This window comes from Gossypium raimondii, chromosome 11 (genome assembly GCF_025698545.1).
Source record: "Gossypium raimondii isolate GPD5lz chromosome 11, ASM2569854v1, whole genome shotgun sequence".
In the NCBI taxonomy this organism is placed as follows: Eukaryota; Viridiplantae; Streptophyta; class Magnoliopsida; order Malvales; family Malvaceae; genus Gossypium; species Gossypium raimondii.
The window spans coordinates 62676548-62693561 of record NC_068575.1 but is presented as its reverse complement, the minus strand read 5'-3'; the positions used below and the strand labels follow the sequence as shown (position 1 = coordinate 62693561).

The 17014-nt window shown below is 36.3% G+C and overlaps 3 protein-coding genes across 4 annotated transcripts; 1 reads left to right on the top strand and 2 right to left on the bottom strand.

The window, feature by feature from the left end:
- Positions 1–350: 350 nt before the first annotated feature.
- LOC105801732 (DExH-box ATP-dependent RNA helicase DExH3) lies at positions 351–9496 on the bottom strand. 2 transcript variants are annotated; one of them, XM_052623801.1, is made up of 19 exons: positions 8979–9496; positions 8487–8641; positions 8297–8384; positions 7811–8053; positions 7336–7431; positions 6628–6816; positions 6357–6516; positions 6145–6275; positions 5302–5475; positions 4901–5173; positions 4522–4716; positions 3718–3921; positions 3567–3636; positions 3316–3464; positions 2509–2817; positions 2175–2234; positions 1861–2013; positions 1625–1735; positions 351–1420 (listed from the first exon to the last, which is right to left on the bottom strand). In XM_052623801.1, exons 1-19 carry the CDS (start codon positions 9339–9341, stop codon positions 953–955), a joined length of 3591 nt encoding a protein of 1196 aa, XP_052479761.1. In that variant the 5' UTR covers positions 9342–9496; the 3' UTR covers positions 351–952. The 2 variants fall into 2 exon arrangements, with proteins under 2 accessions (XP_052479761.1, XP_052479762.1); XM_052623802.1 differs by lacking the exons at positions 8297–8384; positions 8487–8641; positions 8979–9496 and having other exon boundaries at positions 7815–7955.
- A 3231-nt stretch (positions 9497–12727) lies between these two features.
- LOC105801734 (T-complex protein 1 subunit delta) lies at positions 12728–14703 on the top strand. Its single transcript, XM_012632991.2, has one exon. It carries the CDS (start codon positions 12928–12930, stop codon positions 14527–14529), a length of 1602 nt encoding a protein of 533 aa, XP_012488445.1. The 5' UTR covers positions 12728–12927; the 3' UTR covers positions 14530–14703.
- A 1233-nt stretch (positions 14704–15936) lies between these two features.
- On the bottom strand, positions 15937–16957 carry LOC105801740 (hypothetical protein). The gene is made up of 3 exons (XM_012633001.2): positions 16688–16957; positions 16452–16572; positions 15937–16262 (listed from the first exon to the last, which is right to left on the bottom strand). The coding sequence occupies exons 1-3, from the start codon at positions 16871–16873 to the stop codon at positions 16102–16104; spliced, it is 468 nt and encodes a 155-aa protein (XP_012488455.1). The 5' UTR covers positions 16874–16957; the 3' UTR covers positions 15937–16101.
- Between the last annotated feature and the right edge of the window lie 57 nt (positions 16958–17014).

Below are 17014 nucleotides of genomic sequence, written 5' to 3'. Positions count from 1 at the left end.
TGACAAAATAACCAAACAGTGATACATGACTTACCATACGTACCTCGTATTGATGTACATGGACAAATTTTCAACAGTAGAAATGAATTAAGTTATGAACAAAAAGACGATATTGCTCCTTGATCTATAGTATGGGGACTAATTTGTCATTTTATTGAGTAAAAGGCAAAATACAATCCAACTCCTAGTATAGGGACCTCTATGCTATTTTTACCAAGAAATGAGACCAACTTGCATTATCAAGCTCAAGCAGTCACATTCATGTTAATAGTGTAATTTCACAGATTACCATGCTCTACTCTACATTAACTTGTCTTGAAAGAAAAAGAGGAAATATCTGCTAGTTCAAATGATCAATAATCAAGGTCTAAAGCATATGTTCTTTAAGGATTTTAGTATATAAGGATTCCCAACTAGGACCAACAAGAGACTGTAAACCTAGTCAGTGGTAGTTTATTACAAGCTGTGATCGAAAGGCTTTCTCATAAATAACCATACAAAAGCCTTGGATAAATCTATAACTATTGTCAACTCCTAGTTTCGATAAAAAAAAAATTGATTTATAACTTATGGCTAAACCAGTAGCAACAAAATATGAAGTAATAGCACTCACCTTGAACGAGAGCCGACAAAGGTAACACCCTTTCCAAATTGGCCATTTTCTCCAGCTTCTGCCTCCATGGGATCTTTCACTTAAGTTTTGGCCCTTTCCAAATTGGCCATTTTCTCCAGCTTCTGCCTCCATGGGATCTTTCACTTAAGTTTTGGCCTCTAAAGGGGTATTACCTTCCATCCCATTAAAAAACAAGGGTTCTAAACGTCGGCATGTCATAGGTTCAATAAAATTCCATAGAAAGACTGAACTCCGAGATTGTGGTGCCTCAGGACTGTTGTCTTTCTGCTTCGCTGCTAAGTGATAACGATGACACATTATCCACCTAAATATCTAGACTTAACTCCACTTAGCATCACTGACTGAAGTTTTCCTCCGGCTTTTGCTCTTTTTAAGAAGCAATGAGGCATGGTCAATATCTCGGGAAGTTGAATGGTCTTCACCCCTCAACCACAGTAAAGCCTGAGCAGCTGCATCCTTTTCTGCAAGTTTCTTGCTGCTACAAGGCTGCCCAACAAAATCCAGCCCATTAAAGATGACTGTAGATCGGAACTGGTTGTTCTTTAGTTGCTTTGTCTTGTAAGTGGGTGGTCCATGTCCAGCCCTGGTAAGGACTGTTTGCAGATGATTCTTCGAATTATCAGCCTCGCTCTTACCTGGTGTTTTAACAGTGGCTGTCTTCTTTGAAGACAACGTCACCTGACGGCCAAAGACAAATCTACCTTCACATCGATCTTCTGAGACCAGCAATCTTACTGCCGAGAGGAGCTCATTGCTAGAATGCATGTCTAATGTAGGATCCAAAAGCTGCCAACAAACCATCCGCATAAATTAAATGTTCGAGATGTTAGCTTTTGGCAGTGAATTGAAAGAGAATGGCATAAACAAAGATAAGAAACTAGGATTTGTAAAGTAGGAAATCCAAATTCAGGTGAAAATGAAACCAAAAAACAAACTAGCTCTCTAGATTTTATCAAAATATTGGACCTATAAGGCAAAGATAATACTTACTTTCCTCTGAATTAGTTCTTCTAGCTCTCTTTTCACGCTTAAATACATAACAGCTAAAGCAGGTTTCATGAAGAACTCCAAATATCCTCCCAACATCTTCAGATGTCCATCCTATCAACACCCAAGAAAAGGTTCAACATAAATTCTATGCCAAGTAAGACTGAATTCAGGCAAATAATCTTCACTCCAAGAAGAAATGGAGCACGCAAATATAACAATTCAATTGAGTAACTTACTAGTCCACCTCTAGAGATGTTCCCTCCAAATAAGAGCAGTATGGAATCAGAAACACCAGTTGAATCGCGGAGGAATACTGCATTCACTTTTACCTTTTCATTGAAAACCAGCCAAGGGTATGGAACTTTGGGAACTTCAGCATTCACCGAATTCTAATTTATGTCAAACAAACAAGTTGAAAATCAATTAATAAATAAGTAATAAATTTGAAACTTAGCATTCTAATGAACTATTTCTTTACCATTCAAGCAGTTACTTGAAACAATGAATTATGAAAGGAAAAAGAAGACCAATGAAGTATAATGCAAATTACCGAGTGTAAAAGAACTTGACCATCCTCCATTGTTTTCATTGCAATTGACTTCTCTTTGTTCTGTAAAATGAAATTGCATAAGTGCATATTTCATAAAATATATTAAAAAGAAAAGCCTAATAATCCTAAATGATGGATAAACTGTAAGGCATTGACCAGACAATTCTTTTTGATAAATAAAAATACTCTTTTATCATCCTTCCCCATCAGAATATCAACATAGATGAGAAATATATGTTAACAAAGATGCGTAATCAAAACAGAATAACAACAACAGCAGCAGCAACAACAATAACAACAGAACAATAGTTGAGTGAAATGCTGCAAAACTCACCACAACAGAGCATATCCCTGGAAACAAGCCAGCACAAATAACTGCCCTGACAAGATGTTCATCGTGGCTCCACTTATTGCAGTTTTCTACATTTTGATCAACTAGACCAGCATCCTTGAGCAAATAGAAGAACTGCTTTCGTAGAGAGTGAATAGCCTTGAGAGTTTGTGCAGAAAGAAAATTCTTCCAACAATACTCATAACCAGACTGCTCCCTTTCAGCTTCTTTCCAACCCTCATAGGCTCGGATAACTGCAATATGATCACTGTATTCCTGGCCAGCGAATTGGGCTTTTGCCGTTTCAGCAAGCTGCCACAATGAGAAAGAAAGATTAAAAGGGCTCCCAATAAACATCACAAGCATAATTTTCCCAAGTTCTAAAGTAATAAACTCTGTTTATGCATCATCAAACCAAAAGAATAAAAGAGTACAGAGCTTCACACTTATCTAGATATTGGGAAATAGGGAGATTCAAACCCTTAACCTTATTCAATATTTAAGGTTAATACCAATGGCAAGTCAAAGCAGGAGAAACTACAACCCAGAGTCTTCGATTTTTACAATAACTAAAGATGACAATAATATAAAAGAATGAAACAAAGAGAAAAAGAACAAATGAACACGTCTTTAAGGAACATAGGAAATGCATTGCACTAAGATGTCAAAAGGACAATGCTGGAAGAAAGACCGATTCTAAAATTTACACCTAGAAACAAAACAAGGAACTTGAATAAAGATGCTGGAAAAAGATTCATATTAAAATTCACATTTACAAAAGATTAAGCTAGAATAAGACAACAAACTTACATCCTTCTTATCAAATGGCATCAGGAATGGATCACGGACACTGAGCCCAGCAACAACAGTCATTATTGGATCCAAACAGTTGAAAATAGCACCCAGTATCAGCATTTTTCCAAGTTTAGGCTCAACCGGAAGCATTGACAAGTTGCGTCCTGCAAGGTCACAATACAAGTCATGGGTCTTTCTTCATGAAAAAAAAAAATTATATCCATATTTGAAAACCTATGGTCCTTTACAATAACTAATTGCCATACCTAGCACTGTCAAATTCTCGTTTTCATCTAAAGCTCCAATAATCTTCAGATATTCAACAGCATTTTGTACCTGTAAAGAAACAAAATGCGTGAACCAATATGTACAATAACATATGGGTAATGCCAACAGTTAGAAGTAATTGCAAATTACCGACAGAAGTTCCGGAGGCTGCAATGCCCTAGAAAGGAACTCGGTGATACCTCCAAGCTCTAGACTTTTGATTTGCAAACATAAAGACTGCAATGGTGTCCTTAAAAGCTCTGGAAGTTGATAATCAGCAAAAGTATCGTAAACACATTTGGGATAAAGATGGTAACACTCGCCAGGTTGAACACGACCAGCTCTTCCCCTTCTCTAAAGAACAAAAACAGAAAGTAGCATGTCAGTCTAGATAATGAAGTCAAATAGAACAATAAAATTAATCAACTAAAAGAAACTAATCACTATAAATAAGCTCCACTAAGTAGCAGCAAACATTCTTTTCACAAAACATTGTTAATGTCCTACATCAGGTTGTAAGTTAGTTGGACACACAAATTGAATACAGATGCCATGGAAGGTTAAATTCCCCGAATACGTGCAAGTCGATAAAAACAGTTCCTAAGCAAAATTAACATAAAGTTCATAACCATAGCATATCTTGGCCTATATCACCTAAATCAGCAAAAAGGACCATTTACTTCCATGTTCTGTACCGTGATTTTCACTGGTATTGAAAACATTGGACCACTAAAAATAACAATGAATGAGGTGTTTTCGCCAAGCACATCACATGGAGATTGTCTTTTGAGAAAACATATATTTTTTTATATTTAGGTTTTCTAACAAGTAACAGTTAGAAAATTGGCAACTATAAGAAGTACATCCAATATTGCGGATGCATATAGAAACTCAACTTCATATGTAAATCCCTAACTGCAGATATAGTAATTAGATAACTATCAGAAGTCTTACTTGCCGGGCAGCAGCCTTTGATATCCAAGATGGAAGCAAACAAGGAGTATTATTTAATGCATCATAGGATGTTTCTTTTGCCTTTCCACAATCAACCACAAAAACCACATCATTGATGGTGATGCTAGTCTCAGCCATATTAGTAGCTAGAACTATTTTCCTCACTCCATCTTCTGGCTTTTCAAATATTAACCTCTGCATGCCAAGAAACATGAAAGAAAAAATTGTAAAAGAGGAAGTGAAGGAAGGGAAACAAACCAAAGAGCAGTTACTGAAAATCGTCATTCTTTCAAGAGCAAGAAAAAATATTTTGACCAGTTAAACCGTCCATAGCTACTAACAATATGCACAGGATATGGAAAGTAAAAACTGTATTCACCTGCTCAGAGCTAGGCATGGAACCATGGCATGCAAGCAACAACACCTTGCTAGGGTCACCTAGGAGAGGATGTGCCTGGAGCTGACCTTTTAGAGAATTTATGTCATCCCAACCAGTCATGAAAACCAAAATAGCACCAGGCCTCTCTTTCCTCACTATGTGGCAAAGAACATGCTCAATGAGATTGAAGCCAATTGAGTCAGGATTCCAACAGGACAAAGATTCTCGTGTGCGTAAACTACATCCCCTGAAATCAGCATCTTCAAGCACATCCTGTCCACAAGTTCAAGGGCAGAGATGAAAATTTCAAAAACAGGCAGCCTATAGTTGACCAAGAATTTCAGTTTTCACAACCAAAATCATGCAACAAAGACTAGATGACCTCGCAAAAATTTCAATACCTCAACAGCAGAAGTTAGCTGACTCTTCCTCTTTTTAAAAGATTGGGCCTGCTTCTGCATTTTCCACATCTTTTCTTGACCATAATCATCAATTTGATTATATGGAGTTAACCTGTATCCAGTCATCTCTAGAATATTCTCCAGAAAATGTGCTCGTACAGGATATGTAAAACCCTGAAAACAAAATAAACCAAAATACAGATAACAACAGCAAATTGTTTCTTTTAAAGGAAAGAAAGTTGGGGGTGTTCTCCTTGTAGCCTTCTTTAAGTGTACATACGAAATGTATCAATTCCACCATCAAACATTCAACTTTTCACTCCCTACTTATGAGTTCAGGCACTCTTCAAACAAGCATAACTGTACAACTGCTACATGCTTCAGCTCGTAGGTTTTAGCAACTGAGTTATAGCTCTTAAAATTACATACCTAGACTTCAATTCTGTTCCTTAATTACAATATCTGTCAACATAAACCTTATTTTTCAAGCAAATCACTAATGACAATATTTAGATTCAAAATTCATTTAGATTCATCAAAGGGAACCCAAGCAGAATTTTTAAAATTCATTTAGATTCATAAGTAATTATACTTGCATGACTACAAACACAAAAGCAAATGACAAATCAGTTGCTAATTGATAGACACCTCTTCTTTACACAAAAAGAAAATAAATTTGTAATAACACCAAGTAGCTTATGCTACTAGGAACACTGTGGATGGAGAGCTGGAGAAGGAATCCACCATGTCAATAACAAACATACAATCAATCACTCAGTGGAATTATGGAATTGCATTGTAATACTACTGGTCCAATATTCAAATTATCATAGCAGAACTTACAGGAATATGGATTGTTGGGGCACCACCATAGTAAGAAGAAAAGAGTTCAGCATTTAAGGTTGCACTCATCAAAATCAACCTCAACTCTGGCCGACGTGGAAGGAGATCTTTCAACACAATAAGAAGAAAATCTGAAAGATATGCAAACGGTGGTTAATGTCACAGAAAATATCACTACAACAGTATAAAATTCAACAAGATCCCAAACTCACCTTCATTCATTCCTCGTTCATGAATCTCATCAACAATAACATGACTTACACCTCTCAAATCTCTGTCAACAAGTAGTCGCCTAAGTAAAATTCCAGTTGTACAAAAAAGGAGGCGAGTGTCTCTCCCTTTCATTCCCTCAAGGCGTACTTTATAGCCGACCTTTCAAGAATAACATACCATATAATTAATTACCAAGAAACACAAATAAATTCACATTTCACAAGCATGAGTCATCAAAATAAGATGAATGGCATAATTGCAGAAACTAACAGATTCTCCCAATTTCTCCCCTCTTTCAGCAGCAACTCTTTCAGAAACAGCCATAGCAGATATTCTTCTAGGCTGAGTACATATAATACTACAGGAAGCTCCACGAGCAGCTTCAATCTCAGATTCTAATATGTACTGAGGAAGTTGTGTGGTTTTACCACAACCAGTTTCGCCAGAGACAACAACCACCTGCAAGATCAAAACACATAGCAACATTTCAAATAACAAAAGAATCCACAAGTAACTACGGAATACAGAGCACTACAAAATTTCTTAAACAATATGGACAGCCATGATGGCATGAATGCAATAAAAATAAAAACGATTTGTCTACTTCACTTTTAATCTCATTCCTGAATCCTAAGGTACATCACACAAATTTTTTACATCAATATTTTGGTAGTAATGATTAAGCAAGATAATGATACAAAAAAAAGAAGGGAGTTGATCAATTCTCTTATTGCAATCAATCCTATAAATATTTTATATTTTAATATTAGTTCATTTTGTTGAAAGAATAGATGCAGCTAGGGGATGCCAATTTGGAACTTCATATAGTTTTGTATTTTCATTGGATATCAAGGTTTGTAGGTTACAGCACACACCAATTATAATTTTGATGATTCTATACCAGAATAGACCTAAAAATGTGATATATAAACTGCAACAGTAGGAAACTGAAATGAATTGCAGTGACATCAATTTCACCTGATTCTGTGAGATAGCATTTAGCAATGCATCTCTCTCTTTATATGCAGGCAAGCTTCTACGAAATTCAAGCATCTTTTGGCCTTCAGGAGACTCCTATAGAAGATAGATATTAGCAACATTTAAATTACTGACAGAAAAGGGGCAAGCATGCGTATAAAATACATAAAAGAGAAATACAGGATGTACATATATTCTCTCAGTTACTAGTTTAAATATACACCGAGCACATACTATCTATTTTCTACTAGGACCTAAATATTTCAAATCCATAAAAAAGCAAAAACACAAAGGGGGCAAAGGAAGAATAAAAAAGATCACAGACAACACAATTAGGCATGGACGCCCCAAACAGAATGAGAGATGCCACACATATGCATGAGCTAATTCATATATATTATAAACATAAAAAACGAATTATTGTAAGGTGGACCTAGGATGACCGAGCATAATTAAAGAAATCGAAAAATGAAACCTGCCATTCTTGTTGCTTATCACGTATTTGCAAACTTCTCCGTCGAAGAATTCTCTCCAAGGCAACACTATTCTGTGCAAAGGGCTCTGGATTAACAGGTACTTCATCTGCAGCAGGTATTCCACCACTATTTGATCTAATCAAGGGCTTATCCAGAGACCTACCACTGCTCATAGCCTTATGAGAAAGGTAAGCTTTGAGGTGAAGGTCTACATCTCTTTGCAAGCCAAAAGGTAAGACCACCTGACAGTAGGATAAGAATTTTTTAGGAAGAGCATGATAGGCAAAAAGATACAACATATAAGAGCATTAAGAACTACTCAGAGACTTCAGTTAATATTCTACAAAAATTGCCTACTTTATGCAAAGACTGCATGAATATTGTGCAAGTCTTTAAAGAGCTCAATTAGGAACATATCCCTTTTCTGTTCGCATACACACTCAAGTGAAAAAGAAAGAAAATGGGCAATTACTGGATGGATGTACCTCTCTTTGTGGACGCTTATCATCAAGATCAGATCTATAATTCGGCAATGGAAGTTTACTAAAAACAACCACCTTTGCATATTGACGACTGCCAAGACAGATTATATTTCAGAACTCAATCACAATAGCAAAAAATGGGGAAAGATAGATAAAAGATACAACATGCATGCAATGATAGAACTTAAAACACCTATTTAAACCCATTCTCGTTGCCAGAGCTGAAAGTTGCTCAAAGTCACGCCTATCCTTCCTCTCCCTAGATACTACCTCTTGCTCATCTTTGTTACGAAGAAGCATAGTCAATTTCCATCTCCATTCATCAATATTATCAAGCGTTGAAGCACCCTAACCGACATGAACAAACAAAAACCAAGCAACCGTCCATCAATAGATATAAGAACAATACTACAAGAACATGTTTCTTTTCAAAACAAACTCAATAATTAATTTGATCAGCAAAGAAAACAGTCCCAAGTCAGTTAACCAACTATTCATAAAACTGATAATTGACTCAATAAGTGATTGGAAAATCATTATTTTTCCATTGCAAAGGCCAACACCTCGCAATATGATTAAAAGGTACAACAAACTCCTCTCCACCCTCTAACTTAACGGCAGCAAAAAACAAAAACAAAAAGTGTATCTAAAAAATCTTTAAAAAAAGGGTATCTAAAAACCCAACCATTTGACTCTGAGACTGTGGAGACCCAAATTCATGGTCCGAATCATCGCCGGAAACATCCTGGTAAGCATAACGGCCATAATTAGAGCTTTGCAGCTCCGAATAAGGCAAGGCAACGTTCCTCCAATCCAAGGCAATAGTCCTGGAAGAAGAAGCAGCAGTCCCAGACTTTGAGCACCTAACGAGGCCATTCCTCAAATGCAAACGCCGGAAAGAACCAGGGGATTGGGTCCTGGGGACAAAGGAAAATGAACATGGTTTTAAAAGGATTTTAGGGGAGTTGTTAAGTTGGAGGGAAGCAGGTCGCAGAGACATGGCGGTTGTCCTGAGATAACCCTGAAATATAGCTGAGTAACACGACATTTTTTGGGGGATTGTTCTGGTTTTTAATCCTTTCTCAGTGGGGTTTTGATTACATTTGAAGATGCTCGTTAGGGTTTTTGGTGAAGAGGGGGTTTTGGGTTTGCTTTGAAGAGATGAGCCTATGAAATTGTTTATGTGGCCATGTAAAGGAACTGTAATCTGCGGCTGCTGGCTGTTCCCGTGTGTCTATTTGGGGGTAATATCATAATTTACTCTCTAATTTTTTAAAATTGTTTTCCAGTCCTCTTGTCTTATTAATATTGCCTTCTGAATTTTTTTAGGGGTAAACTACGCTAGTAATCACTAAACTATTTATAAATATCTTTTTTGGCTACCTAATTATGAAAAGTTATAAAATTGTCACTCAATTATTAGTAAATTTCTTTTTTGGTAACGCAACTATGAAAAGTTACAAATTGACGGGCAATTTACCATTAAAAGCCTAATTTTTTTTAAATTTACCGAAATGGGCCCGGTATTTTATTATTTACCGGAATGGGCCATTTTCCCCTAAATCTCGTCCACGTCAGCGCAATTTCAGGGGACGTGCCAGGAAATCGCGGTCACGTAAGCACGCTTTATTGACATGGCAACAAATCGCATCCTCTAAAGCGCGATTTGTGTCCACGTCAGCAAAGCGCGCTGACGTGGATGCGATTTGCCTCGCGCGTGAACAGTGCAACGGTCATTGACCGTTGCCCCCCCCCAACGGTCCAAAAAAAAACTATAAATACCCCCACCCCTTTTTTCACAAACTAATCCTCTCTCAAATTTCCTCTCAATTTCTTCTAAATTTCCTCTCAATTTGCTCTCAAATTCCTTCACAATTTCTCTCAAATCCATATTTATTTTTAATTTTCTCTCAAGTTCCTCTTAAATTTCTCTTAAATCCCTATTTTTAAATAATTTTAAAAAATATTTTTTTTAAAAATTTTTTAAACCGTAAAAATTTGTACGATTTCAGCAATGGCCGGAGAATTGACTCGTCTTGATAAGCATCACATATCGGTGGAACAAATGAAAATGGTAAGCGTTAAATTTAATTTTTAAATATTATTTAAGAATTTTTTATTTATGCATTTTTAGATAATTATTAAATTATTATTTGTTATAAAAGTCTGTAGATCGAATATTGGAATGCAATATCCGGAATATGCATTGTCCTCCATCATCGTTGGTAGAGAACTACTTGCGGGAAGCGGGTTTTTGGCACGTGGCGACGGTAGGCCGGGGATATAAGGTGGACCCGAAACTAATCAGTGCGCTGATCGAAAGGTGGAGACCCGAGACGCACACATTCCATCTTTCACGTGGAAAGTGCACTATCACTTTGGAAGATGTCAATCTGCAATTGAGATTACCGGTGGACAGGTACCCAATCATCGGGTCTGCCCAATCTAGCAATTGGCTTGCGGTCTGCTACGAGCTTTTGGACACTATTCCAGAGAAAATGGACGGAGGTAAGATCGAGATGGGCTGGTTACGAGACACATTCCCGGATCCGGATGAAGATTCAACAGAAATAGAAAGAATCCGATATGCTCGGACATACATTATTCAGTTAATTGGAGGTTATCTGATGCCCGACTTCAAAAGCGCGTACACGTGGGCGCGATTTCCTGGCACATCCCCTGACATTGCGCTGACGTGGACGCGATTTAGGAGAAAATGGTCCATTCCGGTAAATAATAAAATACTGGGCCCATTTCTATAAATTTTAAAAAAATGGCTTTTTTGGGTATTTTGCCCCAAACTGACCACCCAACTATTCAATTTTTTTTTGTCAGCACTTGTCTAACTATGGCAACTTTTAAAACTGTCATAATAGCAACTTTAGCTCTCAATATTTGCACATTGTGTAATTTGAATTTTCTTTTACAATTTTACTTTTAGTTGTGACATTGAGGATTAATTTTTAAAGAACGAGAAAAAAGATGAAAGTTACTTTATCTTGGATTTTTAGATGTTTTGTTTTTTTGTATATTTTCAATCAAATTTAATTGTTATTTTTTAAATCTTTTAGGTGAAATGGTTACAAAGAAATGCAAAATAGCAAAAGACTAGATTACACAACGTAAATATTGAAGGTTAAACCTTTTAGAATAAAGACTAAATTGACACAATGTATAAATGTCGAGAGTTAAAATTGCTATTATACCAATTTTAAAAGTTGTCATTGTTAGCCATCTATTAACAAAATAGTTGAATGATCATTTTATAATATTTCATAGTTGATAGGCAAAAAATTTACTAATATTTAATTGAGTAGTAATGTAATTTACGCAATTTTTACCATTATCCCTTGGAGATAGTGCTTTTCAGCTTGCATGAGTTTACTTGCATAATAAATCTGGTTCTTAAACTTTATTAGTTTTATATTAGTTTAAGAAATTAGTAGTTTTCAATTTTGATCACTAAATCTAAACTTGGATTTCATTACAATATAATGTGTAAACTTTTTAAAATTGTATCACGTTATAATCGAAATAATAGAGTTAAAATTTAAACTATGCGTCTATCAATTTGAGAAAATAAAATATGTAAATTAATAATAATTAAATATTCATAAAATAAGAAAATACCAAAATAGAAAATTTACAATAAATAGGAATTGAAAATGAACAAAATACAATGAAAATGTTAATTTATTTAAAAAAAATGCTAATCAATGTTGAGTGTAATGACAACACATATTACATTTTCAAAAGAATATCTAAGTTTGAACGTTGGAGACAACATTATTGGAGGTGACATCCACTTCGAAAATGGACCTTAAAATGGATGAAAAAATAAAAATAAAAAGAAACAATTCAAAAAATTTCATTTAAATTGTTGTTGTATGACCTTATCCGTTTGTATCGTCTATACCAATTGAAAGTTGCATTTTTTATTTTTATTTTTCTATTATTTAATTTTTTTTCATGAAACAATTTTGAATTTCATGAATTTGCTAACCAAAATTCAAATAACTTTCTTCTGCAATTTTTGTCACTAACTATCAGATCAGTTTAGATTTAAGGAATGTTTTTCTGCTCGTCAATTGGTATTGATCTATCGTATCAATCATCAAATCGTCACTTGGAGCTCACTAGTTAAACTTGAGAAAAAAACTTAACAATCCAATGATTTAAATAAAATATTTTGAATTGTTCAATGACTTAAATAAAAACTTCCAAAAAGTTCAGAGACTTAAATGAAAATTTTACAATAATTTAATGATCATTTTGTAACTTTTTGAAGTTAAGTAACAAAAACGTACACTTATTACTAGATTAGTAACATCGGATGAAATTCACCCAAACTAAAAAGCTCAGGCAAACATCCCTCTAAACCCTAAGCTAAGGCTTCATTTGGGATACCTTATAGAAACACTTGAGAAGCAACCTCAATTCCAAATAATTTTGACAACTTCCAAACAACCCTCTAAACCCGAAAAAATCAGATACGAGAAACCTTGCGACTTTTGTCTCCCCCTCTCTAATATCGTAACTCGACTCTCTCGATCCCACTCTTCTAGAACTCTCTTTCTTCCAGTGTTTTCCCCTGCACCTCCGATCCACTGAATCAATTCCCATACCCACCGGAAATGGCAGCCGTTACAGCAGCTCAGCCGCGCTCTTCCAAGACAGAGTCGTACGTTGACAACAAGCGCAAAGAAGACATCCGCCAAGCCAACATCAAAGCAGCTCGAGCCGTTGCCGACGCCGTTCGAACTAGCTTAGGTCCTAAAGGTATGGACAAAATGATCTCGACCGCCAACGGCGAAGTCATCATAACCAACGACGGCGCCACTATCTTGAACAAGATGGAAGTCCTCCAGCCCGCCGCTAAAATGCTCGTAGACTTATCTAAATCGCAAGATTCTGCTGCCGGTGACGGTACCACTACCGTTGTCGTCATCGCCGGCGCCCTTCTTAAACAGTGTTTATTGCTTCTTACCAATGGTATCCATCCTACTGTTATCTCTGATTCTCTCCACAAGGCTTCGACTAAAGCCGTCGATGTACTCACCGCCATGGCCGTCCCTCTCGAGATCTCTGACCGTGAATCTTTAATCAAATCCGCCAGCACTTCGTTGAACAGCAAGGTTGTTAGCCAATACTCGACTCTACTGGCACCGTTGGCCGTTGATTCAGTTCTCTCGGTCGTGGATCCAGCAAAACCGGATATGGTTGATTTACGAGACATCAAGATTGTGAAAAAGCTGGGCGGAACCGTGGACGATACTGAGTTAGTTAAAGGGCTGGTTTTTGATAAGAAAGCGAGTCATGCAGCTGGAGGACCAACCAGAATGGAGAACGCAAAAATTGCGGTAATTCAATTTCAAATTTCCCCTCCTAAAACTGATATTGAACAGAGTATTGTAGTTTCAGATTATACTCAAATGGATAGGATATTGAAAGAGGAAAGGAATTACATTTTGGGTATGATTAAGAAGATCAAGGCAACGGGATGTAATGTTTTGTTGATTCAAAAGAGTATTTTGAGGGATGCTGTTACTGATTTGTCATTGCATTATCTGGCCAAAGCTAAGATTATGGTTATTAAGGACGTTGAGAGGGAGGACATTGAGTTTATCACCAAGACCTTGAATTGTTTGCCTATTGCTAATATTGAGCATTTTCGAGCTGAGAAGTTGGGGCATGCTGATCTTGTCGAGGAGGTTTCACTTGGTGATGGGAAAATTGTTAAAGTTACTGGGATTAAGGATATGGGAAGGACTACTACTGTTTTGATTCGTGGTTCGAATCAGTTAGTTATCGATGAAGCCGAGAGGAGTTTACATGATGCTTTGTGTGTGGTTAGGTGTTTGGTTAGCAAGAGGTTTTTGATTGCCGGTGGCGGTGCTCCGGAGATTGAGTTGTCCAGGCAGCTTGGTGCTTGGTCTAAGGTGTTGCATGGTATGGAGGGCTATTGTGTGAGGTCATTTGCTGAAGCACTGGAAGTTATTCCTTACACATTGGCTGAAAATGCCGGGTTGAACCCTATTGCTATTGTGACTGAGCTGAGGAATCGACATGCTCAAGGAGAGATCAATGCTGGGATCAATGTGAGGAAAGGACAGATTACTAATATCTTGGAGGAGAATGTAGTGCAGCCTTTGCTTGTAAGCACAAGTGCAATTACACTGGCTACAGAGTGTGTGAGAATGATTTTGAAGATTGATGATATCGTTAATGTTAGGTAATTTCATGCTCTGGAGATGATATGTGTTTCTCTAGTTATCTTTTGCATCTGTTGGCTATTTGAATTAGTAGTTATGTTTCATTTTAGACTCGACTATGGTTAGAATTATGAAATGGCAATCTACTGCCAAATATTTGCTTTCATCGAGGATATTATATGGTGGCTTTTTCTTGAATTTTCTTTTTTGTTTGTTTGTTTTCTTTTCAAAGCTGTGTTTTTTGGTGAACAATGAAACAATACACATGCAGCATGCACATCTTACGATTCAAGCACTTCTCTAGAATGAGAATTAATGTCTAGCAGATTTGACTTCAATGCAACATGTTTTGATTGGAATACTAGATGTGATTGTTTAATAAGTTTTAAGTGTAATAGTTATAATAAAGTAGTGATATGATTGTTACTATAAGTTGAAGCCTTTGTTACTTGCCCCGAATGTCAGTGTTGGATATGGTTACGTGTCTTTCACAGGAATGTTTAATTTTTAAAATTTTTCATGCATCTGGAGGGTCCTTGGAGTGTTATACCCCAATATTTATATCCGAATGTTGGACACGGGTACTCCTATAATAATGAATGGTTGGAGCATATGTTGAAGCTACAAACATATTTAATTTCTCTATCATCACGTGCTGTATGTTAGCATCCTATGTTACTCGGCCTCTGGTGTGAGTCTTGGATACAATATGTATCAGACACCAGTATGGTTAGATTTTTGTAAACCTTTCAATGTATTTGGAGGATATTTGAAGGTCATATCCCCATATTCATATGTTGGAAATAAGTGTTAGATATAATTACTTCAAGAAGAAATCAAGAATCCGAACAATATAGTTGGCATCCTATCGTATATATGGAGGGTCTTGTCTCGGTACTTGAGTCTGAAAATGCGTTCAATATAAGTCCCTTAACATTGGTAAGGTATGAAAAATCAAGAGTCCGAGCAACGTAGCTGGCATCTTATCATGTTTTTGGAGGGTTCAAATCATCATTGTACAATATATATATAAACTTAGAGAAAAAATTAAAAATATACATTTGATTCGACTTTGAGTCCGGTAGGTTTAGATGGGTACTCTCGCATTGTTGTTTATTATACATACTTTTACATTAAAATTGTAGGTATGTGAAGATTTCAGCAGCAGTGCTTTTGTAGCTTTTAGTATGGATGATGTTTGGACATGACACGACAAACACAATACTAAAATGTGTCAAAAATTAATAGAAATTAAATTGTCAATGGAAAAAATATAATATAAATATGCAAAATTCTAAATCTCTAGTTCCAAAATTGTCTAGGGAAACAATGCATTTGGTGTAAAAAATGATTGGAGCACACACGCAATGAACTTTGATTTCGAAGGAGCAAGATGAGGGCTGATAATCCAATTAAACCACATTGCAGCACTTAATTTCAACTAGAAAACTTCATTTAACCACTGCTAAACATTGAAAACAAAAAGATACAAGCTCCACAATATTCCTTTGGATTGAACCCACAAAATATACCCAAAAAGAGAACCTTCACAAAATCTCCTTTACCGGCTGAATCAACAATATGACATAAGAAACTTTAACTCCAATCAACTTTTCTCAGGGTCTCAATCACTGGTTCAAAATCGCTACTCATTGGAACGATGTTTGTCATACGAAGATGTTCTGCTTTGCACCTTTTTGGTGTGTTCAATGTCACCTTCAATAATTCTCCCACCAATACTTTACTAGCTATTTTAACTGTATTATGAACCAAAACACAAACTCCATGATTGCTCAAAACACCCAAAGCTTCCAAACAACAATATATTAGTAATTATCAATCTAAAAAATGAAATAATTCTAGACTTATCTGCTCATTTACCCAATATTTTAAAAAGTTGATAAAACATCACAATTGTTGTTGAAAAAGCAAGAAAAAAAAATTACCAGCACAAGGGTGCAGAATTGAAAAATCAAAGAATTCCTGAGCTGAACAACCAAAGATGACTTGTGCAGCCCTATCAAAAGCTACAACATTCATAACCCTTGTCTCCGTTCCAATTGAAAACTGCCCTAACCCGAAAACAAAAAACAAAAAAACAAATGATTGCCTTTCAATGAAACCCAGAAACACATGGTTTACGAAAAGCAAAGTTAATGCAAAGAGAAAGACATGGACATACGAGTAAGCGGAAGAGTCGCTTAGAACTGCGCCGGCGACCGGCGCATTTGCGATTGTTGCAGATAAACTCGGCCGGCTTGTCATCAGGGACAGGCGTTTCGCAAAAACGACAAACTTTATAAGAGAAACAAGATTGATCCATTGCTAAAATTGAACATACTAACCTTGTTGATTCATTACCTTGCATCCTTTAAAGCTTGTCTTTTTTCGTTCTTCTCCTTTTCAGTTTTTACTCACAGTGTTTTGCCCTTCCCACTTTCCCGTCATTTAAAGTTTCAGCTTAATGCCCGCTTTGGCCCTAATTTATATATTTTTTTCCCACTTTAAT

Bases quoted from the DNA above. Each gene is read 5' to 3' on its own strand.
- LOC105801734 (XM_012632991.2), top strand. From the start codon at position 12,928: ATGGCAGCCGTTACAGCAGCTCAGCCGCGCTCTTCCAAGACAGAGTCG.
- LOC105801740 (XM_012633001.2), bottom strand. From the start codon at position 16,873: ATGCAAGGTAATGAATCAACAAGGTTAGTATGTTCAATTTTAGCAATG. The intron at 16,573-16,687 runs GTATGTCCATGT...GGGTTAGGGCAG, and splicing joins AGCGACTCTTCCGCTTACTC to TTTTCAATTGGAACGGAGAC. The intron at 16,263-16,451 runs GTAATTTTTTTT...TTCATAATACAG, and splicing joins AATTCTGCACCCTTGTGCTG to TTAAAATAGCTAGTAAAGTA.
- LOC105801732 (XM_052623801.1), bottom strand. From the start codon at position 9,341: ATGTCGTGTTACTCAGCTATATTTCAGGGTTATCTCAGGACAACCGCC. The intron at 5,476-6,144 runs GTAAGTTCTGCT...TTTTGTTTTCAG, and splicing joins CCCCAACAATCCATATTCCT to GGTTTTACATATCCTGTACG. The intron at 4,717-4,900 runs GTGAATACAGTT...CTTGGCATGCAG, and splicing joins CCATGCCTAGCTCTGAGCAG to AGGTTAATATTTGAAAAGCC.